Below are 26733 nucleotides of genomic sequence, written 5' to 3'. Positions count from 1 at the left end.
GGACGGACGGACGGACAGACAGACAGACGGACGGATGGACGGATGGATGAATAGATAGATAAATTGATGGACGGACGGACGGACAGACGGACAGACAGACAGACAGACAGACAGACAGATAGATAGATAGACGGACAGACATATGGACGAATAGATCCATCCAAGTACACACACACACACACACACACACACACACACACACACACACACACACACACACACACACACACACACACACACACACACACACACACACACACACACACACACACACACCGGAGCAGTGGGCAGCCATTGCTCCAGCGCCTAGTGAGCAATTGGGGGTTTGGTGCCTTGCTCAAGGGCACCTTAGTCATGGTATTGAAGGTGGAAAGAGCGCTGTTCATTTACAATCCCCACCTTCAATTCCTACCGGTGTGGGAATCAAACCAGCCACTCTCTTACCATTAGGCCATGACTGCCCTATAGATAGATCCGATCAACAAGAAGACCGTCAGTATTTCTCTAAATCATTCACTAGAGGGCGTCATATACTCATGAAATCAGACTCTACTCTCCAGCTCGGATGTGGCCTTATTTGAGCAAATAAATGCTCCTCATTTCATTATTCTGCAAATGTCAACGACACATATCTTATTCTATTTATAGCATCGTGGCATTATGATGCAATATACTGTTACAGGAGATGATTTCCTTTGTTACAGTCAATTTATGCCACAAAATACGATCTCATCCCCATAAATGGAATGGAATATTTCTGCATATGTCAAGAAGTGCCTGTTGTTCGAAATCTATTATGTGAAACCCCATCCCTCTATGTGCAAACACAGAGACAAACATAGCTCACCCCAAAACACACACACACACACACACACACACACACACACACACACACACACACACACACACACACACACACACACACACACACACACACACACACACACACACACACACACACACACACACACACACACACGCTTATGTGCACATGACCATCACTCTCAAGCGTTCCTTACTGTGTTAAGACTAAAATAGAGACTTTGTGTTCAGGGAGGGAATTGCTTGTGCAAATCCTCTTAAAGTTTAAAATAGAGGACAAATACAAACACCCTTTATAAATAGAGAATTGTAGAACAGGATTTGAGGATTTCTGGCTCATGTTAAATTCATATGTGAATCATGGGCAAGTCATTTTATTGAAAACTTATTTTTAACTTATTAAAAAATAAATATATAAAATAATTACATTACATTATATATATATATATATATATATATATATATATAATTCTTGAATATATATATATATATATATATATATATATATATATATATATATATATAATATAATTCTTGAATATATATATATTCAAGAATTATTATATATATATATATATATATATATATCTTAGACCACAACATAAATGCACAAAATATTGCTTAATTGCTAGAAATAAATAAAAATATTTACATATATATATATATGTGTGTGTGTGTGTGTATAATAATTCTTGATTTTTTTACTGCATTTTTGATCTATCAGAGACTTAAAAAAAAAAATATATATATATATATATATATATATGCTTAATTGCTATAAAAATATAATAATATTTATAATATTGATAATAATAATAATATCTATCTATCTATCTATCTATCTATCTATCTATCTATCTATCTATCTATCTATCTATCTATCTATCTATCTATCTATCTATCTATCTATCTATCTATCTATCTATCTATCTAATATTATTCAGACTTTAAGTACAATATTTTTTGGGGGATTTGTTGCCTAAACAAGATTAAAAAATAAAAAAGTCAAATAATGCATTTTCACTATTCCTGAATGACACCAAATGCAATTGTATTTTATGTTTTTTCCCTTGACTTTTTGGATGAAATATGACCTGTTTGCATGGGTTTCACACATGTAGTATCCTACAGACGATTGCTCAGATGTGTCAGTGTGCTTCAAAGGCAGTAAGACAGTGTGTTGGTGTAGTCAGTGTGGGACTCACATGTGCTGTGGAGGGTGGATCTCTCTTTTGTTGCCAGTCCTCTCGTCTCCCTCTCGTGCCCCCTCAGTTTTGCTCCCATGAGATCACAGCCCACATCCAGCCTCTCTGTTCTCCATCTGTTAGCTCACAGCCCTGTGGCAGCTTCACCATGTTGTTTCCTGTATGACTGTGGAGGAAGGAGGCGCTCTGCCCACTCACACTGACCGGACAACAGTTCACCATCATCTGTCACTCGCTTTGATTGTGATGGTGAAGAGTGTCGCTCGTCTCATTGAACGTGAGTGTCCTCAGGTGCTGCGATATCACACATATATAGAGGATGTGATGTCGCACCTGAGCACATGCATGTTCAGTCATGAACTCCTACTACATGAATAAAACTTTCATTTCACAGCACTGATTATTAATCTAGGCTACTGCAGTGAAACAGTCTAAATAATATATAGTGTAAAGCAAAAACAGTAACATTCTGAAATATTTTTACTATTTAAAATAACTGTTTTCTATATAAATATATTGTAAAATGTAATTTATTCCTTTTTTTGGGAAAGAAATTATAGAAATTAATTATTTTATTTAGCAAGGATGCTTTCAATTAGGTAAAAGTGATGATAAAGGCATTTCAAATGTTACAAAAGATTTCTATTTGAATAAAATGCTGTTCTTTTGAACGTTCTATTCATCAAAGAAACCTGAAAACATTCTACTCATATGTTTTCAAATTAATAATAATAATAAATGTTTTTTGAGCAGCAAATCAGAATATTAGAATGATTTCTGAAGGATCATGTGCCTGGAGTGAGGCTAAAAAATCAATTTTGAAATCACAGGAATAAATTACATTTTAAAATATATTCAAATAGAAAACAGTTATTTTAAATAGTAAGCATATTTCAAAATGTTACTGTTTTTGAGGTACTTTGGAACAAATAAATGCAGAGAAGAGACTTCTTTAAAAAACAAAAAATCCTTTTTGACTGGTAGTGTACATTTTTACAGGGTTCAGTTTGTAAACCTTTTTTACAGCATTTATAAATGTAGTGTTACTAAATATTGTAAAGAAAATGTAATATTGTAAATGATATTGTAAAAAATATTTTGGTATATGCAGAAATTAATATTAACCTACAATAATAAATAATCAGAAGTAGAAGTCATTAAATCAGCAACAGGGTTATACAAATAACATAAGAATAACCATCAATGAACGTTCTATAAGTTATTTTTAGGTTATTAAAAAAAAAAAAACCATCCTGAAATGTTCTGGGAACGCTATTTTATGGGTGCAAAAAATAAAACCTAAAAAAAAAAAAAAAAAACAACTTTCCAAGAACATTATTTCTTGGTTTTCAAAAAAATATCCAACCGGGAACCAAAAATAGCATTAGGTTAACATTCTGTGTTTACTGGAGACACATTAAATTGATCGAAAGTGACAGCAAAGACAATTATAATGTTACAAAATATTTAGATTTCAAATAAATGCTGTTATTTTGAACTTTCTATTCAACCACTAATTAAAAAAAAAAAAAACAGTATCACCGTTTTATAGCTTTGCCATCACTGGAATAAATTACATTTGAATATATATTGAAATACAAAACCTTAATTTAATTAAAATAAAATAATAAATTAATATTTTTACTGTATTTTTGATTAAAAAAAATGCAGCCTTGCTGGCATAAGAGACTTCATTCAAAACATTTTATTTTAATCTTACAGACAACATTAATAATGTGGAAAAGATTGCCATGTTGTTTTGATAGACAACTAAAATGAAACAGTAAAAAAAAAAAAAAGTATAAACGCTCACTGATGCTTCAGAAGGAGACACGATGCATTAAGAGCCAGGGGTGTAAACTTTTGAACAGAATATCAGATTTTTTTTTTCATTTAATGCCCTTTAGAAGCTATAGGACACACTTACATGTTCCCCAGAAGACAAAATAAGTCAAATTTACCCTGATCTTCAAATTCCAAAAGTTTGCACCCCCCGAAACTTAATGCACAGTTTTTCCATCATTTTTTCAGAAAAAACAAAATATTTGTGGGACCTGGAGGATTTTTCTGAAGAACAGTGGGCAGTTTAACTGTTAAAGATAAACAAGGAACCCATGAACTATCACTAAACAAACAAAACAAACAGCTGTGGATCATTCAGGTAACAACAGAGTATTAAGTATCAAGTGTATGTAAACTTTTGAACAGGGTCATTTTTATAAATTCAACTATTATTTTCAATTGTGGACTATATGTAAACATTTTTATGTGAAATATCTTATTCAGGTCAGTACTAAATAAAGTATAACATGCATTTTGTCTGATCTCTCTTAAAAAATAATTAGCATTTTGCAGATTCTGCGAGGTGTATGTAAACTTTTGACTTTAACTGTATGTATATGTATCCACAATCCAAGATCTGATCTGAGAACCAGGGGGGGGGTTGATTCCCTCATATTCTGGTATGTGTTTTTGAGTACTGGTGGGTTCATGTGTTAATCGGTGCAGCGATGAATGCTGCCGTGTATGTGGAGAAGCGAAGGTCGCTGTGGCTGGCTGCTGGATAAGCTGGCGGATTTGTCTAATCTGACAGCTGAGGGTGGAGAGAGGGGTCAAACAGACTCTGACCCACACAAACACACACGAGCACAAAAAACATGCTCAAACCCACCCACAGACCCACTAACACTCAGTTCCTGTCAAAAATATTGACCCACAAATTGCTACAAATCCTCTGAACTACCTTTGCACTCTAGTCTCCCTACTCGAGACTACAGTAAGTGCACTGCAAAAAAATATTTCTAATCAATACCTTTGACTTGCCTTCCAGTAAACCATCCACAAAACAAGACCAACCCAGTAAGCAATCACAAATAAACCACAATTTGGTTTAGCAGATATTTTATCCAAAGCGTCACAGCTTCTGTCATGTTTAAGGCATAAAGCTTACCATTTATTTTAATAACGCACCTTTAAGATAAAGATCCTAAAAGGGTGTTTCCACAGCGATTTCCCAAAGACTTTTTCAGTGAACAGTTCTTAAAAACCATTTTTTTTTTTCATTAGTGTGAGCATTTTGTCCACTAAAAAGAACCTTGTGGAATGAGAAGGTTCTATGAAGGTTAAAAGATTCATTTTAGAACTATAAATGCCATTAAAGAACCTTAAATTTGAAGAGTGTGCTTCTTTTTCCACACTAAGTACGCTTGGAGAGGGGAGGGAAACGGGTCCATTATGGTGACCTTTAAGCATTATAGCTTTGCTGCCATAATCCAACTAGGCTGTCCAATCCCTGATAGCACTCATCGCTCTTCTTCTTAGCCTGGTCTATCGCTTCCGCTTTTGTGCCGTCTAAAAACGACACCTACCCTTCCCCCTTCATGCTTCCATCCTCTGTTCTGCTCTCTGATCTAGTTATTGAATGACAGCTGAGATATCATCTGCCTATATTCAGGGACTCCACCGCATATTAGAAGATCTGTGGGGCCGGAGAGCAAAACGGCCACTTATTCAATTAACTGGCACGGTTATTATCAGTACAGTCTTAGTCCAATTGTCAAATCCTTGAAGACCTCATGAAATCACAATTACAGATTTGTGGGTTTTAGTCCATCTATATGACATTAGACTTTCTTTCTTTTCCAAAAAAGCATGTATATGCATTTAAAATGTACCGAAAACGTACACAATTATTAATGACGCATCTTGTATTCTAACATATTTTTTAGTCCAATAAAGTCTCTTCAGACCAGTGTTGTTTTCGTCAACGATGACGATGACGAAATCATTTCGTTGACGCCACTTTTTTCCATGACGAAAACGAGACGATGACGAGATAAAAATGGCTCGTTGATGACTAAAACATGACGAGACGTGTGTGAGTTTTCGTTGACGAGACGAAAATAGACAAAAATGTTAGTGGGTGGTCCGTCAGACGTTTAAAATGCATGACATTTCTGCTTATTGTGCATGCCAATTAAAACCGAAAAAAGTACCTGCCGCTATGGCAAGCCGTTTTAGCATTAAATGCTCTTTGCTATACTAGTATGGCAAGCCGTTTTAGCATTCCATCCTTGTTTGTCTTTTATGTTTTAAAACATTCCTTCATTATTGTAATTATTGGTAAAAAATAGTCGATCCGGAAGCTCACATTGTGTTGAACTAGCCTATAGATCTGCTATTTTCAGAACTTGTAAGTGACACTACCCAACAGCAAAATACTTACTGACCTACATTAATTTGTTAAAAGACTACTTTTTCCCCTTTTTTTGACTAAAACTAGACTAAAACCTTCTTGACTTTTCGTCGACTAAAATTGGACTAAAACTATCACATATAGAAGTGACTAAAATTTGACTAAAACTAATAACCATTTTAGTCCAAAAGACTAAGACTAAGACTAAATCTAAGATGGTTGTCAAAAACAACACTGCTTCAGACTGACAACATCCCATCCCCCTATACATTATAATGACCACCTGCCAGCAACTGCAGGAAGAAATTCAGGATTTGTTGGTGTTTTGCATGATTTTTTTTTTCCATGAACCCAGTCAAGCATAACCCCAGCCCAGCAGGTAATTTCATTGGTCAGCTCAGTCATGCAGTCACCTGTCAGGAAAAGGTCAGACTTCATAGATTCAGTTCACAGTTCAGAAATACTATGGATGGATCTGCTCATAACAAACAGTGATGTTTTCTATTAGGATGTTTAAAGAAGGTTAAGGTTAGGGTTAGAGGTTATTATTTGTTTTAGAGTTGGGCAGGCAATTAGCACTGTGATTGACATGAACGATGAAATCTTTAGAATTGGCTATGGGTTTGTTTGACTTGTTAGGGAAAAGAATAATGCATGATGTTGGTTGCACTAACTTTGCAACCACTTGATTTTTGGGAAATTAAATAAGAGAAATGGCAAAATTGTATTGATTAGAAAGCTTTCTTTTGTCCATGGAAGAAGCTGTCAAGTGTGTTCTTGCCAGGCTGTAATATTAAATAAATAAAATTATTTTAAAATAATTTTTTTTCAATTTTTATCCTGACATTAAGGGTTAGTTCACCCAAAAATGTCATTAATTACTCACCCTCATGTCGTTCCAAACCCATAAGACCTTTGTTCATCTTTGGAACGCAAATTAAGATATTTTTGATGAAATCCTAAGAGCTTTCTGACCCTGCATAGACAGCAATGCATCTACTATGTCCAAGGCCCAGAAAGGTAGTAAGGACATTGTTAAAATAGTCCATGTGACTTCAGTGGTTTAACCGTAATGTTATGAAGCTACAAGAATACTTTTTGTGGGCAAAGAAAACAAAGAAAGCTTTCAGATTTCATCAAAAATATCTTTTAATTTGTGTTCTGAAGATGAATGAAGGTCTTACGGGTTTGGAATGACATAAGGGTGAGTAATTAATGACAGAATGTGAATTTTTGGGTGTACTATCACTTTAATTTCCTGTTCCTGTAACAGCAAGCTTTAAATTCCTATTTGCCAAAAGTAGTCAGCTTTTTTCTTGTAATTAATAGCAACATACTAATCACAAAATTTCATTAAATAATAGTAGTTTTAGTTTTTTGGATGGCCCTTGGATAGTCACCCAGAAAAGAAAGATTTTTCATTCTTTACACAACTCATCTCAACAGTGTTTTTCTGAATCTGTATGCATTTCTTTATTTTGTTAAACACAGAAGAATGAAAGTCTTTCATCCATATAATTCAAGTCAATAGAGTCCAGTATCTCTGTGTTGTGCAAAAGAAAGTCATGCAGGTTTGGAACATTTAGAAGTTAAATGAAGTAAATAAGACATAATTTTAATTTTTGGGTGAACTATACTCTTTAAATTCTATCAAATGAGCACCAAATAAATTAAATGAACAATAACACCTCTATTTTCTCCTGTAAAACATCTTTTTGGTTAAAACTGAAGGTGTAATTAACCAAACATATTGTTTCTAATGGAAGAATATTATAACATGAACACTGTTTTTTCTGTTAATTACTTTAAAGTTGCCTTAAATTGATTTGTATTGTAGAAAGTGCTATTTAATTGCAGGAAAAAACCCTTTTAACTAATATATAGCATAGCACTCACATAAAATGTACAGCTTAGATGATTGGCTCATAAAAAGTCCACAGAAAAAAGCCTACGAAACAAGCAAAGATGGTAAAATCCAGGTTGCACAGTTCTGGACCTACATATGCCAACTAACTGGCTAAGATAAATGTGACCCTGTACTACAAAACCAGTCTTAAGTAGCACGGATATATTGGTAGCAATAGCCAACAATACCTTGTATGGGTCAAAATAATCGATTTTTCTTTTATGCCAAAAATTATTGGGATATTAAGTAAAGATCATGTTCCCTGAAGATATTTTGTAAATATATCAAAACGTAATTTTTGTTAGTATTATGAATTGCTAAGAACTTCATCTGGACAACTTTAAAGGTGATTTTCTCAGTATTTTGATTTTTACGCACCCTCAGATTACAGATTTTTATATGGTTGTATCTTGGCCAAATATTGTCCTATCCTAACAAACCATACATCGACTGAAAGCTTATTTATTTATGACTGGTTTTGTGGTCCAAGGTCACAAATATGAATGTTATTGCTAACTGAATCACTAATCAAGTACATTTTTTTAAGAACAGAAACAGTAATACGTTCTCTACGTTTTCAGTTTTTTATTTTAAGTTCATTCCTTTTAACCACATATTTAGCAGTCAACATCAAAGTAGCCCAATTCTTAAAAAGTAACAGCATAGAAATGTCCATTTCTGATTGGATGTAAAACAGACATAAACCTCTTTTGTTTAGCTTACAAGAGGCAGTACATGTTCAAGGATGAGTGTGTGTGCATTTATGTATATTTGGAAAGGTGTGAAACACCTGAGACGCAGTCACGATCAGTGGGAATGACTGGCGATGGGTTCATTTCAGCAGACCATGTTTGCAATCAGTTTCTGATATAACATCTATTGTTTCCATACATTTGTATGTCTTAAGGCTTTAGCCGTTTCGTACTCTACGTACGGTACATAACCCATATATACAAATCAAAAAGTAGTACATCTACCCCCCGCGGTGACATCATTGACTGTGACAAGCGCAGCGTCGGGACAAAAAGGGGTTCGTGTTATAGCGGGAATTCACATCTGTGTGAGTGACAGCACCGTTGAGACTTTCACGTAACATTCGTAAGTGCAACACGTTAGCTATGTCCCGCCACTGGTGTTCACAGAAGACGGCATATTATATGAAAAGGGGGGGAAGGTCGAACTGCACAGAAAGCAGAGCCTTCTTCGGTGGGTCGTGAGAAACTTCAAGACACCAATTTGTTAACAAGACACAATCTTGAGAAGATAGTTCACTTTTTGTTTGCACTTTTTTAAACACACTCGTAACAAATAAAAACAGGACAAAAAAGCATATCAATAGAAAAGGCATACAGCCCCAAAACCCCTCCCCTCCCCAAGGAGAAAAAAAAAAGAAGCTAAATCGAACCCTTTCTCTCTGTCTGTGGACAGTGACGTCACAAACAAGCAAACATGTATTTATATATATCTACACAGCATCCTCCCCAACCCTTCTCCGAAATACACCGTGCTCTAATGCTCTCATGGCTACAACTCGCACAAAATTTATACTTGTTATTTTTTACTTATAAACTTTTTTTGGATTTTGTTTTAAATGTTTTTAAATGTCAAAACTACCCAACAGCAGCATTCCATATGTTGAACAATCTGATTTGTTTTTGGTGCATCTAAATGACTACAAAATTAAATATTGTACATTTTGTGATGCAACAGATTTCAGTACATTCAAACATACAGATCCTTCCCTAGGCTCCGGAAAGAACCTATTTTACTCACTAGTGTTATAGGAAAATGCTTCTCCCTAGTCCTATCAGGCACGGTAATATTAACGACTATTCTGATTACCACCTTTCCACAATTGAGTGCCACCAACACACTAACAAATACATCTCGATCTTTTTTTAATGCAGTTTCTTACATTTTGTGTTTTTTTTTAGTCAATACATTTTCTTTTTTGTGCAGGAAAAAATATAACCAAAGTTTCCGAGTCAGATTTGTTGATGTGTAAAATAGGATATATATTTATATGTATCTATCTATCTATCTATCTATCTATCTATCTATCTATCTATCTATATATATATATATATATATATATATATATATATATATATATAGTGCAAATCAACTACACATTAAAAAACTAACGATAAGGAGAACCGAAGCAACTAAGGCAATCACTACTTAAATATATTCTCATATATATTCATAGTCTGTAATGTAGATCAAATATAAATACTTTATTCGTATACGTTCATATAGGGTAGATATCTCTCTTTTTCTTTGAACTATATACATATGATGACGACTACATTTAGCTGAAATGGTAAATAGCTGGAGTGAACTGCAATGCAGTGCTGCAGCCACTGTGAAACACACACACACACACACACACACACACACACACACACACACACACACACACACACACACACACACACACACACACACACACACACACACACACACACACACACACACACACACACACACACACACACACACACACACACACACACACACATCTTACAATGAGCTTGATGGCGCAGGAGCAGAGGTCCGTCGCTCATACAGTAGGTAATCTGAAGCCTCAGGCCTTTGTATCAGTGTCTGCAGTCCATGCAGTGATGCAAACCTCTGCTCTACCATGGAATGTGCTTCTAGAATCGCCCTAGGGCTAAACAGTCGAGAGAAAAGAAAACGGACAAACATGAAGAAAATGCACACACACACCAAAAACGCCACTGTCCTTAGAGAGAGAGGAAGAGATACCTGAGATCCAGACGTCACCTCCCTTCCCACCCCGTTTCATAAACCCAACCCACAAAACCCTTTGAAGAATCTCATGCTGCAAACGCTTCAGTCGCTTCGCCCCACCGATGTAGAAATTTCAAGGTGGCAGCCGTTTAAAGTAAAAAAAAACGACAAAGGGGATGTCAGGAATTCACCGATAAGTCCAGTTGAGGGGTGTATTGCTACCGCCCTGATGATTTCGCACAGCATGAATATTATGAGGAGAAAAAAAGAGAGGAAACAACAACACGTCAGTAATCGCTGCCCACGCGGGAGTGTCGGGCGTGTGGGTATTAGACAGTGCAGGTAGATATTTTTTAAGACTAGCTAACACACTACGCCTGATACATCACTAAAGTAGCTGCAGTCCCTTCGGAGAGACGTTTTCGAAAACAAAACGACATGACAGCACATCTTTTTGACACGAAGCGATCCTCACTCTGCACGGTAGAAGTAGCCCTTTTGCTCTGATCTCGCAGCATTCCCGAATCCGGTCGTCGGTTATTAGCGGGATGAGGCAAAACTGCCTTGGGACGAGGGTAAAAAGGCCACTCCTACGGACGTCGTCGTCATCTAAGTGCAAAATACCATGCTCTGGTAGGTAAGCTAACTGGTCAGCCCTGTGTCTGGACGGTTCAGTTTTGATTGAAGGAACGTAAAGGGCTGCGTAAGACAGCCTGGGTGCGATTGTCCCAGAGTGCGACAGTGACTAGGCAGTGGGTGTGGTATGGTACACATTCTTCATCTGGCTGTGAGGTCTTTAGGGTCTTTTGAGGGTCTTTCGGGAATGGGAATGTCCCAAAATCGAGTGCCTCTAGGATGGCAGGATGGACGGGAAAATCTGATTGGATGAGGGGGCGAAGGGCAAGGTTTTTTTTTTCTCCCAGTTAGTGCTGCATATATGAGGTCTGGTTGGTGGACGGCACATCCGCGTTCCAATACTTTCTTCGTGCTTCCTCCTCTGGAGTGGATTTGTCCGAGCAACAGAAAGGAGACAACGTCGTTCAAGTATTAGAGGAGGACCTGACTGAAGGTGATCGGAGGTACAGGTTGAGGTGGTGGGAGATGAGTGGGCTGAGGAACCCGGGGTGATCTGTGCTCTTATAGACTACAACCCAGCGCTGGGCTCTTCTCCTGAGGGTTGGCGAGGCGACGGAGACTGGCACTGGAATAGCCTTCATCGCTGCAGCTACTGCGCAAGCTTCCCCGCTCGTCCGAGTCGCTTACGCTGCTGGTGCTCCATTCCAGGTCTCCCAGCAGATAGTCTGTTCCTTCCACGTCAACATCCACCTCTTCTGTAAAACAAAAACATGGACAAAATGTTAGCATGTAGAGCATTGTAGAGTGAAACCAAAAAAATCACGAAAAATTGAGAAAAATTATGTTTAATTGTGATTAGATATTTTAATTAACAACCCTAACATGCTAGTACACTGTGAATGCACAGTAAATCATGTATCTGCCAAATGACTAAAGCAGGGCAGCAGCAACACAATCTGACAGCAATTGACAGCTTTGATAATAATTGAAAGTAATTAACAGATTTAATTATTGCAGTGAGATCAGTATATAATAGTGGGAAAATACCATTTATAAACTGAAATTTTTATTTTAACATTTTATATGATTATTATATTGTATTATATTACATTATAAGATGTAAATATTTTATTTTCAGGATTGTTTGGCAGATATTCCCTCTTTATCCTTCCTAAAAAATTATGAAAAACTATTACAAATTATAAGGTTAATCAACAAATTTTATTAGTAAGTCAAGTCTATGCGCCATGCACAGGAAAGTACCATCAATTAATAATAATACATTTAAATATATTATATAAATATATAATTTATAATATAATATAATTATTATTATAATTATAATATAATTAAGTTTAAAAAGGTGTTGAAATCCAAGCCCAAGATAATTTTATGTTAACATTTTATAATATCACCTTTGAAGTTCAAATGATGTTCTTAGCAATGCATATTAATAATCAAAAATTTCTTTTTTGATATATTTACAGTAGAAAACTTACTAAATATCTTCATGGAACATGGTCTTAATATCCTAATCATTTTTTGGCATAAAAGAAAAATTGATAATTCATTTATTTTTGTATTTTTGGCTATTGCTACAAATATACCTGTGCTACTTAAGACTGGTTTTGTGGTCCAGGGTCACATATTACAATATATTATATTACATCTACACTATCTAAGACTAAATGTATAAGTAAAAACACAAGACATTTGCAAACCACCAAACCACAAAGGTTTGACGGATGATGTTAACACAGATGTCTGACAGTGTGTCTACACTGCAAACAAGCGGTGCGACACAACAAACAAGATTGATCACATTCGAATCAATGAAGCCGTCAACAGTGCACACTTAGAATTAGCTGTGTTGATTAAAAAGAAGGCGAGGTACTTTTGTTCTGATGTGTCATTCTGCTCGTCTATCGTCTATATTAATATCACGTGTCAAACTTTCTTTAATAATCCTCGCCTTTTGTTACACATGCACAGTACACTCACCCAGCTTTATGCTGCATTTGTTTCTTTAAAATCCAAAAATCTATTCACATGCATGGAATTTATAATTGCGTGGATTTATAATAGCAGCATGGTTTGAGCTGTAATTTCATTTAAGAACTTGTTTTCAATCAATTGTTATTAAGGTTATAGCATTTTCATGTGCATTTTGAAGAGTGCTACGTTTAGTCAATCTGGCCCATTATCTCCATGGCAACATTCCAATTTAGGTGTTAAAGCATTCATCATGGTGCTGCATGCTGCAGTCTGTCTACGTGCCATCTGTTTGCAGGACAGGCCACAGCATATACAAAATAAACTCCTCAAGACAATTATTTGTCTCAGTTCTAGGAAAAAGCATGTGGGCTTCCTGTGTGATCATCAAACCTCCAACGTGTGTCTGCAAGTGAGCCTGAATCTTGTGTGTGACAGCGTACGGCTCTGTAAACGACAACCGGTTTTAGGTAGAAGCATTACCACTAAAAAAAAACCTTTTAGAAGCAAGGGCTTCTGGTTATTTTTAAAGAGTTCTGAGAAGCCTCACAAATGGATCTTACATGTTTGACCTTGTTGTGTTCAAGTTAAATAATGCACGTAAGGCAACGTAACTTAAATGCATAAAAACAAGACCTGAGAGGCATTTAGTGTAATTTAAGTCAGCTAACTATTAAATTATTAAAATAAAGGACTACCGTGGTTCTGTTTAATGTGTACTAAATGAGCAGTACAGGTTTTGACATGTTGCAAAAGCAAACAGTTCAGTTCCCCTGTTTGTTCTCTTGATTTATATTCACATCCATCCACATTTGTTTGACTTCCCATGTCGTCATCTGTTGCCAATATTCCCATCAGTATTTGTGTTTGCTCTGTTATTAAAACTAATATTTTACATTTAACTTGCATTTACATTTAAATCCAGACTAAAAACATTGCTTAGTTCACTGTTTTAATTTACTGAATTAATTTGCTGCTTCCTACAGATCGCACTATATCATCTTATTTTTATTTGTTTTCAAAACATTTTAAATGAAAGGGTTAATTCATCCAAAAATAAAAATTCTGTCATTAATTACTCAGCCTCCTGTCATTCCAAACCCGTAAGACTTTTGTTCATCTTAAGAACACAAATTAAGATATTTTTGATCAAATCCGACCCTCCATAGACAACAAGGCAAGGGTCCTATAGTGTTTACGATCCAGAAAGGTACTAAGAAAATCAACAAAATAGTCCATGTGACATCAGTGGTATTTTACGAAGCTATGAGAATACTTTTTGTTGCGCAATTCTTTTATTCTTTTCTGTTCTGAAGATAAACGTAGATCTTATGGGTTTGGAATGACAATTAATGACAGAATTCTCATTTTTAGGTGAATTAGTCCTTTAATTTTTATTTTGTACAATTATTTTTGAATTTGTTAATTATAATTAAACAATTTGCCTCTCCATGTTAGGCAGGCTCAAACACTTTCTCTTTTTAAATCTAGTCTTAAAACTCATCTTTACCTTTTTTTTTTTTTTTTTTACCACAGTATGATAGTAAGTTTTTATGATTGTGTTGTACTTTTGTCTGTTTTATGCGTCTATTGTTTTAAATTGAGTATGCTTGTACAGCACTTTGGTAAACACTTGTACATTATCTGTATATGAAATCAATAAAATATGTTGTCAGAATATATTTGTAGGATCATTATTGTCGCTTCCCTAGACATCAGTGTGTATTTTACAAACTGTAAATGTATGGTTTTGCTAGTACTTATGTGTATTTAAATGTCTGAAACCTAAAATAAGCATTATATGGCTGAAAACACTGAATAGCTGTGATAATATGACAAGCACTTAGCGCGTCCGATCTGGTTCAGCACGCCAGCCAAAGCGCCAAAACCGATTTGAATTCAGCAGCTAATCATGTGATGCGGCGAACGTTCGAATCACACCGGTGTGATCGTACGCTTCAAGGACCAGCCAAGACAAATCACACGGGTGTGATCATACGTGCTAAAGGGTTAAGTAATGGAGTGTATATGCTAAACCATGTGTCATGTTACTTTTTGATGTTTCCAAGACTTTTATACCTTGGTCAGAGTCAGATTTGTCCGAAGAGATGGTGGAGCCCATGCTGTCCATGCGTGTGCGCTCCACACCCAGTTGCTCCAGGCGTCTGCGCAGGTGCCTTTGTTCTCTCTGCAGCTGGTCTATAGTGTGCTGGGCCTTCCTCTCACCATCCTCCAACCTCTGCAAAGACAGAGAGAAGTAAAAAAAAAAAAAAAAAAAAAAAAAAAAAAAAGGCAGCATAGTGCTGTTTCTACACTCTGATTGGATGAGCCATGTTGATTTACTCACACATTTGACTTCACATCAGTTAAATTCTGGTTTAAACTACCATTTGAACATTTTTAAGGAATTTATTCTCACCCTCAGGTCGTTCCAAACCTGTAAGATCTTCGTTCATCTTCGGAACACAAATTAAGATATTTTTGATAAAATCCAAAAGCTTTATGATCCTGTATAGACAGCAACACAACTACCATGTTCAATGCCCAGAAAGTTAGTAAGGACATTGTTAAAATGTAATTTTATGAAGCTACGAGAACACCTTTTGTATGCAAAGAAAACAAAAATAGAAGAAATTGTTGAATAAAGTCATTATTTTTGTTTTCTTTGCGCACAAAAAGTATTCTCGTAGTTTTATAAAATTATGGTTGAACCACTGATGTCACATGGACTACAGTGCATACCTGTCCATAAAGCCTATAAAAAACAGTCTTCATGTATTTCACAACACTTCAGCATGTTATTCTTATTAAGTGAATGTACTTTTTTAGGATTTGTTTTACCCAAGCAAAGTCTGAGAATTCACCTTGTACATCTGGATACTTAAGGTGGGTTGCAATTTTGGAAAATTGTGGCACTGGAGACTAAATGGTTCATGATGATTTCACATTAAATTTTTCACCTTAATTCTTAATATTTATTCTTCACCTGTTTTTTTTTTCTGACCGTGCTGACCCAACAAGCATTTTGCTGTCCAGCGGTCATGCTTTAACTTTTGCCTAATAATTATGCATGCACTGTATTTGAACAATATCCTTACTTCCATTCTGGGCCTTGAATGTGGTAGTTGTGTTGCTGTCTATGCAGGGTCAAAAAGCTCTCGGATTTGATCGAAAATATCTTAATTTGTGTTCAGAAGATGAACAAAGGTTTACAGGTTTGGAACGATATTTCTTCTTCACCTGTTTTTTTCCTGAGCGTGCTGACTCAACAAGCATTTTGCTGTCCGATGGTCATGCTTTAACTTTGCAATTTCTGTACTGCATTAGTTTTGAATATTTCTCATGGGCAATTAAAACTTTTCAGTCTGTGTGAAATATCTTTTTTGGCTCATTTATGTGTAAAAGAAAACCTTCCTTATAATTACACACACCTGAGTATAAGAAGTTTTTCTACTTCCAGCCTTAATGGGCAATTATATATCACTTATAAATGATTAAATACAAAATTAATAGTCGTAATTAAAATTGGTGAGGTTCGGAATTGGTAAAATGTGCTTGGGAAAAAAAATATGATCAGAATATCAACTTGACTGTATTTTAACAATATCAATATACTACCTTTCTGGGCCTTGAATGTGGTAGTTGCATTGCTGTCTATGCAGGGTCAGAAAGCTCTCAGATTTATAATTATCTTATATATCTTAATATTGAGTTCAGAAGATGAACACAGGTTTACAAGGTTTGGAATGACATGAGGGTGAGTAATTAATAACAAAACTTTCATTTTGGGGTGAACTGGACCTTTAAGCAAGAAAACAGTGAGACATTTTAAATTATGTTCAAACAGAAAGTTGTTTTAATGTTTTTATTATTTACAATATTACTTGTTGCTGTATTTTTTGATCAAATAAATGTAGCCTTAAGTATAAGAACATAAAAATCTTACCATACCAAAACATTCAAACAGTATTGTATGTAAGGGTTTAAAGGAGAAGAATAAACATTTTCTGAAAATGTACTCACCCCCATGTCATCCAAGATATTCATGTCTTTTTTTCTTCAGTCGAAAAGAAATGAAGGTTTTTTGAGGAAAACATTCCAGGATTTTTCTCCATATAGTGGACTTTAATGGTGGCCAACGGTTTGAAAGTTAGTTTTAATGCAGCTTCAAAGGGCTCTACATGATACTAGCCAAGGAATAAGGGACAATTTTGAAGTTAAAGATGAAAATTAGATGTGTTTCACCCTTTCCTACCTTTTTGAGTTCACAGATGAAGAACTAACTACATGTGATCTTTCCAATGAGACTAAGCAATGAGCAAGGGTTGAGCTAGTGTAAGACAAGCATTTTGTGGTTAAAAAGTATATAAATTTGACTTTTTTTTTTTTTTAAGAAAATGACCGATCGTTTCGCTAGATAAGACCCTTATTCATCAGCTGAGATCGTGTAGATCCCTTTGAAGCTGCAGTTTGGCCCTTCGACCCATTGGCCACCATTGAAGTCCACTATATGGAGAAAAATCCAGGAATGCTTTCCTCAAACACATTAATTTCTTTTCAACTGAAGAAAGAAAGACATGAACATCTTGTATGACATGGGGTGAGTAAATTATCAGGAAATTTTGATTCTGGAAGTGAACTTCTCCATTAAGCTCACTCCAGCACAGTGCCTAACAACACCACTTAATCGTGGTAAAATCATAATAACCGCCTCTTGTGACTTACTGCTTTAATATCACATCACTGCATTTTATTCTTCTGAGAATCTTCTTGTGTTTTCATGCCACCAAACAACATTACCCACCAATGGGACATTGGTACATACCTTGATGTGTTCCTTAGCCCTCATAAGTAGGCTGAGGGTTGTGTGCCTGTTTGAGTCTGGTCCTAAGGGCACGAGGGATTTCAAGCGTTCCAAACACAGTCGTAAATGTGCCCTCCTGGGTGGGTGACGTGAGGAAAAGAAAGTCGTGAGAGTGAGTCATAAAAGCAATTCAACTACAACAACACATTCAATAAGCAGTGGAAATATGAATCATAAAAAGATGATGCGGCTACGATCTGCAAATTTAACACATTTCTGTTTGTTCCTCACATGAAGGAGTAGTAAGGATTCAAAAGACTTGGAATATAGTGCCTGACTCATGTCGAGTAGTTTTATCATACTTTTATAGTGCTTGTGTGGCATTTCCGAAGCTTTAAAGCTCTTCATTATTTCGAAGAGGGAAAACAAACAAAAACACAAACAAGCTAATTCCTCAAGCATTATCTTTTTTCCATTACATAGGAAAAAAAGAAAAAGAGTAATGAGATTTGGACCTGAAATGATTTTTAGATAATGCCAATTAAAACAAAGCCCATGAATATAGTAAAAAAGCTGTAATCAGGACATTATCACATCTAATGGTACGAATCTAACTAATAAACATGATATTCAAATAAGGATCGTAAAGTTTATCCTCCAAACGCTACTCTAGCTTCCTCTGTCTTTTGTGCGTGCCAGTGGGATTCACAGCTGCCGGGGCGTGGTGATGAAAGGTGCCAGCGGCCACATGACCTGTTATGCAACCTGTCAGAAACTGCAGACTGCTTTGCTTTGCTGCTGTATTTGTACGGAGGCGTGGGTCACAACCCAACTATTTTACTGCCGCTGCTGCTCAGCGGCTGCGTATGAACGTCTGTGTGTTAGCAATGCGTGTTCTGCCAACAGATAAGTGTGTACGTGTTGGCTGTGGGCAGCTCTTTGTCAGCCACTATAGTTGAGCATGTATTCATTTAAATATAGAGAATATAATAAGAGGATGTAAAACGAAAGGAGTCTATCTGCCATATGCAAATGTGGAGCAGATCATGCAAATTGGGAGATCATAAATACAGAACTGCTGTGAAAAAAAAAAATACTACTTCGACCTTGTAGAAAGAAGCTATAATGTGAAAAAATGCTTCACATTTACTACAATTTATATAACTGTTTTCTATTTGAATATGTTTTAAAATGTAATTTATTCCTTTGATCAAAGCTACATTTTCAGCATCATTACTCTAGTCTTTAGTGTCACATAATCCATTAGAAATCATTCTATTATGCAGATTTGCTATTCATGAAACATTTTTTATTATTATCATCAATACTTAAAACAGTTGAGTAAATTATTTCAGGATTCTTTGATGAACAGAAAGATCCAAAGATCAGCATTTATCTGAAATAAAAAGCTTTTCTAACATTATACACTATACCATTCACAAACTTAGGGTTAGTATTTTTTTGGGGAGGGAAAGACATTATAGAAATTAACACTTTTATTTAGCAAGGATGCTTTAAATTGATCAAAAGTGATGTTAAAGACATATATAATGTTACAAAAAAATTATATTTCAGACAAATGCTGTTCGTAAGAACTTTCTATTCATCAAAGAAACCTAAAGGAATTCAACTCAGCTGTTTTAAGAGTAATAATAAATGTTTTTTTGTATGTATATATATATTTCTCAGAAATACTGGGTTGTGTATTCACATTTTTCTAGTAAATAAATTCAGGTAAATAATGTTTCTGGTAAATATTACATAAAAATTCTTTTATTTAATATTTATTTTGTTATTAGTAGTAGTACTATTATTACATTAAGTAATATATTTCTGTCACAGTTTCTTCAAGTTAAACAATTTAACATTTATTTTGATGGGTGACTGTGACGTCCTTCAATTTTCTGTTTGTATATGATATGACAATAGTTTTTCTCAAAAAAAAAGGGGTAGTTTTAGCAATTATGATCATGTGTTCATGTACTCATTTCACGAGTTCGCGCTTACATATAATTAGCCGGAGAATAGAAATGCATGTTTGGCGTGCTGTCCGGTGAAGGGCTCCGAGCTCGGGGATGGCCCGAACCCAGAGTACCCCCCAATAGGAGTAGTGAGAACTCGGAGTGAGGAGATGGGGTGGTGGAGGGTTACTGATAAACCATCAAGTGAATGGAGGTGAGTCAGCTGTATTTAACCTATGGCGCTGATTGACTTGAGTGGGCTCCTCTTGTGCTGTTTACGCTAAGTATCTGACGCGCTTCTCCCGAACTTTGTTAATGAAACATCATTTCACGAGTTCGCGCTTACATATAATTAGCCGGAGAATAGAAATGCATGTTTGGCGTGCTGTCCGGTGAAGGGCTCCGAGCTCGGGGATGGCCCGAACCCAGAGTACCCCCCAAAAAGCAAATAGATAGAAGGACAGCCGCCGGATTAAAGACACCCCCCAAAATAGGCACTAATGTGACGGGGGCTGATGATCGGGAAGTTGGCAGGTAGGCAGGCCAGAGTGCTCTGGTTTGAGGCTACAGTCAGGTAGGCCCTGCCGGCTGTTGATGTTGAAGTACGTGATTTGGGGTCGGAAGGACTACTGAGATGATAGGCGGGAGATTATGGCACGCGGCGTTGGATAGATGAGTCCCGCTTGTGGGCGGCGAGTATGTAGGCCCGACCGGGAGGGCTCTCACCGGCGGGGAGGCAGAATGAAAAGCCCGCCTGGGAGGGCTCTCTTGGCAACGATGGGAGATCAAGACTCCTAGCGTTGCACCAGGCGGGGGGAAGGGAGAGTTTAGCCCCTGGGTGGGGGGATGAGAGAAAAACCTGCCTGGGAGGGCTCTCATGGCAATGATAGGAGATCAAGACTCCTAGCATTGCACCAGGCAGGGTGAAGGCGTAGCGTTTGGCCCGCCCGCTGGGTGGGAAGGGGAAAATTAACGAACCTGCCTGGGAGGGCTCTCATGGCAATGATAGGAGATCGACTCCTAGCATTGCACCAGGCAGGGGGAAGGTGTAATGTTTGGCCCGCCCGCTGGGTGGGAAGGGAAAAATGAACGAACCTGCCTAGGAGGGCTCTCATGGCAATGATAGGAGATCAAGACTCCTAGCATTGCACCAGGCAGGGTGAAGGCGTAGCGTTTGGCCCGCCCGCTGGGTGGGAAGGGAAAAATGAACGAACCTGCCTGGGAGGGCTCTCATGGCAATGATAGGAGATCAAGACTCCTAGCATTGCACCAGGCGGGGGGAGGAGGCGTAGAGTTTGGCCCACCAGGCGGGAATGGAAAACTTGCCTGGAAGGGCTCTCGTGGCAATGATGGGAGATCACGGCGCTTAGCATTGCATCGGACAGAGGAAGGCATAGCGCTTGGCCCGCTGGGCGGGAGGCGGAAAGACAAGCCCGCCTGGGAGGGCTCTCATGGCAGCTATGGAGATTAAGACTCCTAGCGTTGCACCAGGCGGGGGGAGGAGGCATAGAGTCTGGCCGGCCGGGCGGGAAGGGAAAGTGAAAGAACCTGCCTCGGAGGGCTCTCATGGCAATAATGGGAGATCAAGACTCCTAGTGTTGCACCAGGCAGGGGAAGGTGTAGGGTTAGGCCCGCCGGGCCGGGAGGGAGAAAAGACCCGCCTGGGAGGGCTCTCATGGCAACGATGGGAGATCAAGACTCCTAGCATTGCACCAGGCGGGGGCGGGGGGGGGGGGGGATAGGGAGACCTGGAGTGGGAAGGTTACTTTGGATGGCTTATGGGCCGATGAGGGTTTTGTGGGCTTCTTTGATATGTCACTGGCTAGTTCTGATTTAGCTCTGAAAGGCTTCTGATGTCCATCTTCCTAGGGTTTGGATCTGCTGTTTGGAGAGGCCTTTCTGGGCTGCTGATGTTGCTGCCCCGATGCGAAAAGAGTGGATTGAGAAATTTCCTGCTAGGATGCCTGATGATTGCAGGACGGACTTGAGATGTTTTTTGGAACCAGAAGCTATTAGCAGGTCTTTTGGCTTCGTCTAAGAACAAGGGCTCGCGGGGGGATTTAGCCTGGGTATTTCTGAGGCAGAGAAACTGAAGGATGGACTGGTAGGGTTGGATTGGAGAAGGGAGGTTGAAGATGTAGATGAGGTGGCCTTTTTTGGCTTGGTCTGTCTTGCTTTGTTTAATTAGGAAGGAAATTGTACCGTTATCGTGTACTGTTAAATCTGAAATGGTGGGGTTGGTATTTGGATCAAATTTAGAAGAGATGGTGAGTTCCAAGCATCTGAGGAACCCGAAGAAGGCTAAAATGAACATGGCATCGACTGTCCGGGCAGTACTGAGAGGCTGGTAACTGGTGCGGAGTGTGTGTGAGAGGATGTCTAGCATTATGGGAAGTCTAGGGTAGGGCCGGGTGGGCCTGGATCGTTGAAACCCCTGATCAGTAGAGAGGTTTGTGAGTTATTTATTTCGGGAGAGGGTGCCCCGAACATCAGCTTGTGGAAAAATTGAATGCGCTCAGGTAGCCCTTGATGGGCCCGGCTTGGAGTCCCTTGATCCTGTCGAGAAAAGAGATGAATGAGGTGATTGAGAGTAGGGAAAAAATCCGGGAAGGGTGTGTTGTATGAGAGGTAGAAAGCTTTGAAGCATTTCCACGCAGTTATGTATGACTGGAGGGTTCATGGAGAGAATGCTTGGAGGATGGTGTTGAGGGACGCGTCGAGGAGGGGTTTCAGTGGGTGGTTTAGGGGAATCTTAATCCTGAATAATGAGGAACTGGAGTTGGGGATTGTTCCGCCTCTGGAGCCAGCATCCTGAATTTCTGCCAGTATCTGTGCTCGGATGCTGTGGGCCACTTGGGGAGGCTCTGAAGCTGTGGCATTTGATGGCATGGGCATTGGTGTTGCAGTGAAGAGCGAGTACTGTGGTTGGAGGAGTGAGCTGTAGGAGGCTGGTGGAGGGGCTGTGTGAGACAGCCAGTGCGACCAGGCGCTCGCTTGAGCTGCGAGCCCCGAGCTGACGGCAGAGGGAGGCGGGGCTGTGTGTGACAGCCAGTGCGGCCAGGTGCTCGCTTGAGCTGCGAGCCCCGAGCTGACGGCAGCGGGAGGCGGGGCTGTGTGTGACAGCCAGTGCGGCCAGGTGCTCGCTTGAGCTGGGAGATCCGAGCTGACTGCAGCGGGAGGCGGGGCTGTGTGAGGCGGCAAGTGCGGCCAAGCACTCGCTTGAGCTGCGAGATCCGAGCTGACATGAGCTGGAGGCGGGGCTGTGTGTGACAGCCAGTGCGGCCAGGTGCTCGCTTGAGCTGGGAGATCCGAGCTGACGGCAGCGGGAGGCGGGGCTGTGTGAGGCGGCAAGTGCGGCCAAGCACTCGCTTGAGCTGCGAGATCCGAGCTGACATGAGCTGGAGGCGGGGCTGTGTGTGACAGCCAGTGCGGCCAAGTGCTCGCTTGAGCTGCGAGATCAGAGCTGACGGCAGCGGGAGGCGGGGCTGTGTGAGGCGGCAAGTGCGGCCAAGCACTCACTTGAGCTGCGAGATCCGAGCTGACATGAGCTGGAGGCGGGGCTGTGTGTGACAGCCAGTGTGGCCAGGTGCTCGCTTGAGCTGCGAGATCCGAGCTGACGGCAGCGGGAGGCGGGGCTGTGTGAGGCGGCCATTGTGGCCAAGCGCTCGCTTGAGCTTCGAGCCCCGAGCTGCCGGGGGCGGGCGGCGGAGCTGAGACTGGTGGCCAAGCGCTTGCTTGGGCTGCAAACTCCACGAGAAAGAAGTTGGTGGCCAGGGCTGCGATTGGCAGACGAAGCGGCCAAATGCTGGCTTGGGCTGCGGGCCCAGGCATTGCTTGAGGAGGAGCTGCGGTGGAGGGCTGGGCTGCGGCCATTGTTCTGTGTAGGGTTGTTTGATTCCGAAATTTTTGGAATCAATTTCGATTCCTGGTTCAGAATCGATTTCCTCACTGTTGTTTTCAATTCTTGCCATTTAAATTGGAGGAAGCTAATTTTGCAATGACTGCAGGATATTGAAGTCAAAGAAAGTAGCTTTCTCATAATATGAAGCTTCATTGTAAAAATATGAAAATGTACAATATTTTTGTAGCTCTGACAGATTTTAAATTGTAATTTGTCTGCATTGCCCATGGAATTAGTCATAACCCAGGGCTCAGCAGTGGACATGCATTTATTGCAATACTAAAACAAGTCATGAAGTGTCTAATGTCCACAGTTCAGCTGAATGATATTTACTGTAACAGTATGCGTCGCACAAAATTAGCAAACGATACAGTGAAACAAAATAAACAACTTTAACAACAACGCTAATGTTAGAGCTTGTGGATTAGCTGTCAATCAGGTGCGCTCTAGAGACCACTGATTGGTGCTCTCTGCATTTTCTTTCAGAATTATCATTGGCTGATAAAGGTTAAAGATAGCATTTATATATAGGGTGTAAATAAGATGACGTCATTCACGTCTATTCCGTCGTGCAGCGCTCAAATTTGTGGACAATTATCAGTGAGCAAGAGCCGAATTAATGGGTGTTTCAGACGAGCTCTGTAATGATCGTTTCATTCAGTTTATTTTCATGAATCGCCGAAAACGTTTGGCAACATTTGATGACTAGCAGCTGAGATATGCAGCCTTCGTGGGATGCAGTCTTTCGTTTGACAGGCATCTATATACATAGATATAAGTTGTTGAACGGCACACGGCTCTGAATAAGGAGTCAATTCCCCTTGATGGGATCGATTCCAAACTTTGGAATCGACTCTCAATTCCTAATGCTTCGGAATCGATTCTTTGGAATCGATTCTCAGCCCTGTGAGAGGCCTCGCACGGGAGAAAGACATTGGCGTCGGCGCGGCCGGAGGTTTGTGTTTCCTTTTGGTCGACTTTGGGGTTAGAGGGGGAGAGGTTAGTTAGTTGCAGATTATTGTACAAGTTAAATAATTCTGTTTTGTTTAACTTGCGTGAAGGCTGGACATCGGATTTTGCCAGCGCTAGTTTCATACTCGCCATAGTCCGTTTCTCTATGGGCGGAATTGATTGCCTGACCGAGCGGATGATGCTGGGGAATCGGCTGGTGTTCTCGCCGATGGAGGCGAGGGCAGGCCGAGGCGTTGTGAGGCGGTCCGGGCCGAGCAGCGGCCGCGAGATGAGGCCTGGGGCTCAATTGAAGCGAAATGCGGGGAAGACACGGTCCTGGAGCCGGCCGGAGGGGAGTCGGAATCGTCTTCTTTTGTGGCAGTTTGTCTTTGCGACGTAGTAGCGGACAGGCGAACCAGTTACTGATAAACCATCAAGTGAATGGAGGTGAGTCAGCTGTATTTAACCTATGGCGCTGATTGACTTGAGTGGGCTCCTCTTGTGCTGTTTACGCTAAGTATCTGACGCGCTTCTCCCGAACTTTGTTAATGAAACATCATATAATGCGCGCTTCAGTATGTGTGTAGTAAATGAAACTGCACTTCTGTGCCATTTAGTCACACAGAGACATGCAGAACATACAGGATTCATATTTAAATAACCTTTTTGCAGCTTAATATTCACAGACACTAGTCCATATTGCATTTTGATTTAAGGGTGCAGACCTACTTTTCATTTATTCAGACAAAATTTGGCAAATTCCGAGACATTCCGTGCTATACAGTAAACTCAATCTTTATGACTGGATTCCGCAATTCTGGCCGTGTTTTCGTAGGGCCCTATGTATGATTTTAGTCAACCATGATAACTCTGATAATCACTCATGTTTTGATGCCATCATGTGCAAATTAAATATACATTAAATAAATATAAAACAAATAAGGAATGCACAACTGCATTAAGAAAACGAATTTGCGGCCAAAAGTGTGTCTCTTGAACGTTGCTGCTCCATATCAAGGCTACTTCAGAGCAAATCGTTAAAATGAATGTGCAAACAAAGGGTAATACAGAGCAATACATTCCTGCTAAAGGACAGGTTATGTGTACACCTGCCTCTTCAGTGAGACACGTACACACAAACACTGACTGGAGAACACACCCAGACAAAGGCTAATGTTTGCACCACTGCTCGTCACTTTCACATAGAGCGATCTTAACTGGTTCGAAGGTCGGGAATACTATTACATAACTTCAGAATTCGCCACCAAAGTGGTGACATAACCTAAGTGGCCTGGTGTTTGTTAAGCAAATACAGACTGCGTGTGCCGTCCGACATTTACACACAGTGAGTGCTGCTGTCGCAGGGTCAGTCGCAGTGTGCTCAGATTTGTTTCTCATCTGCTTTCTCTTGTCACACGCTTTTGTTCAAAGGTTTAGGGTTGGTAAGATTATTTTAAAATTTGGGTTATTAAGCAAGGATGCACTAAATTGATCAAAAGTGACATTTGAAATGAATAAATTCTGTTCTTTTGAACTTTCTATTCATTAAAGGATTAAAGAAAATTTGCTTAAGGTGTACTCACCCTTGTGTCATCCAAAATGTAGATGAGTTCATTTCTGCATCAGAACATCAGGTTTGAAGATATTCCGCATTACTTTACATTAT

The 26733-nt window shown here is 39.2% G+C and overlaps 1 protein-coding gene across 1 annotated transcript in view; it reads right to left on the bottom strand.

Moving 5' to 3' along the window:
* Positions 1 to 8673: 8673 nt before the first annotated feature.
* Positions 8674 to 26733, bottom strand: part of mxd1 (MAX dimerization protein 1) — a 39036-nt gene continuing 20976 nt past the window's right edge. Inside the window, exons 4-6 of the mRNA XM_073840646.1 lie at positions 18276 to 18390; positions 15530 to 15689; positions 8674 to 12213 (exon numbers count right to left, since the gene is read on the bottom strand). Of these exons, the coding sequence (XP_073696747.1) occupies positions 12020 to 12213; positions 15530 to 15689; positions 18276 to 18390 (469 nt within the window). The 3' untranslated portion in view covers positions 8674 to 12019. The remainder of the gene's footprint in view (positions 12214 to 15529; positions 15690 to 18275; positions 18391 to 26733) is intronic.

This window comes from Garra rufa, chromosome 5, assembly GCF_049309525.1.
Source record: "Garra rufa chromosome 5, GarRuf1.0, whole genome shotgun sequence".
In the NCBI taxonomy this organism is placed as follows: Eukaryota; Metazoa; Chordata; class Actinopteri; order Cypriniformes; family Cyprinidae; genus Garra; species Garra rufa.
Note: the sequence above shows the minus strand (reverse complement) of the source record. Positions and strands in the feature narration are given on the sequence as shown.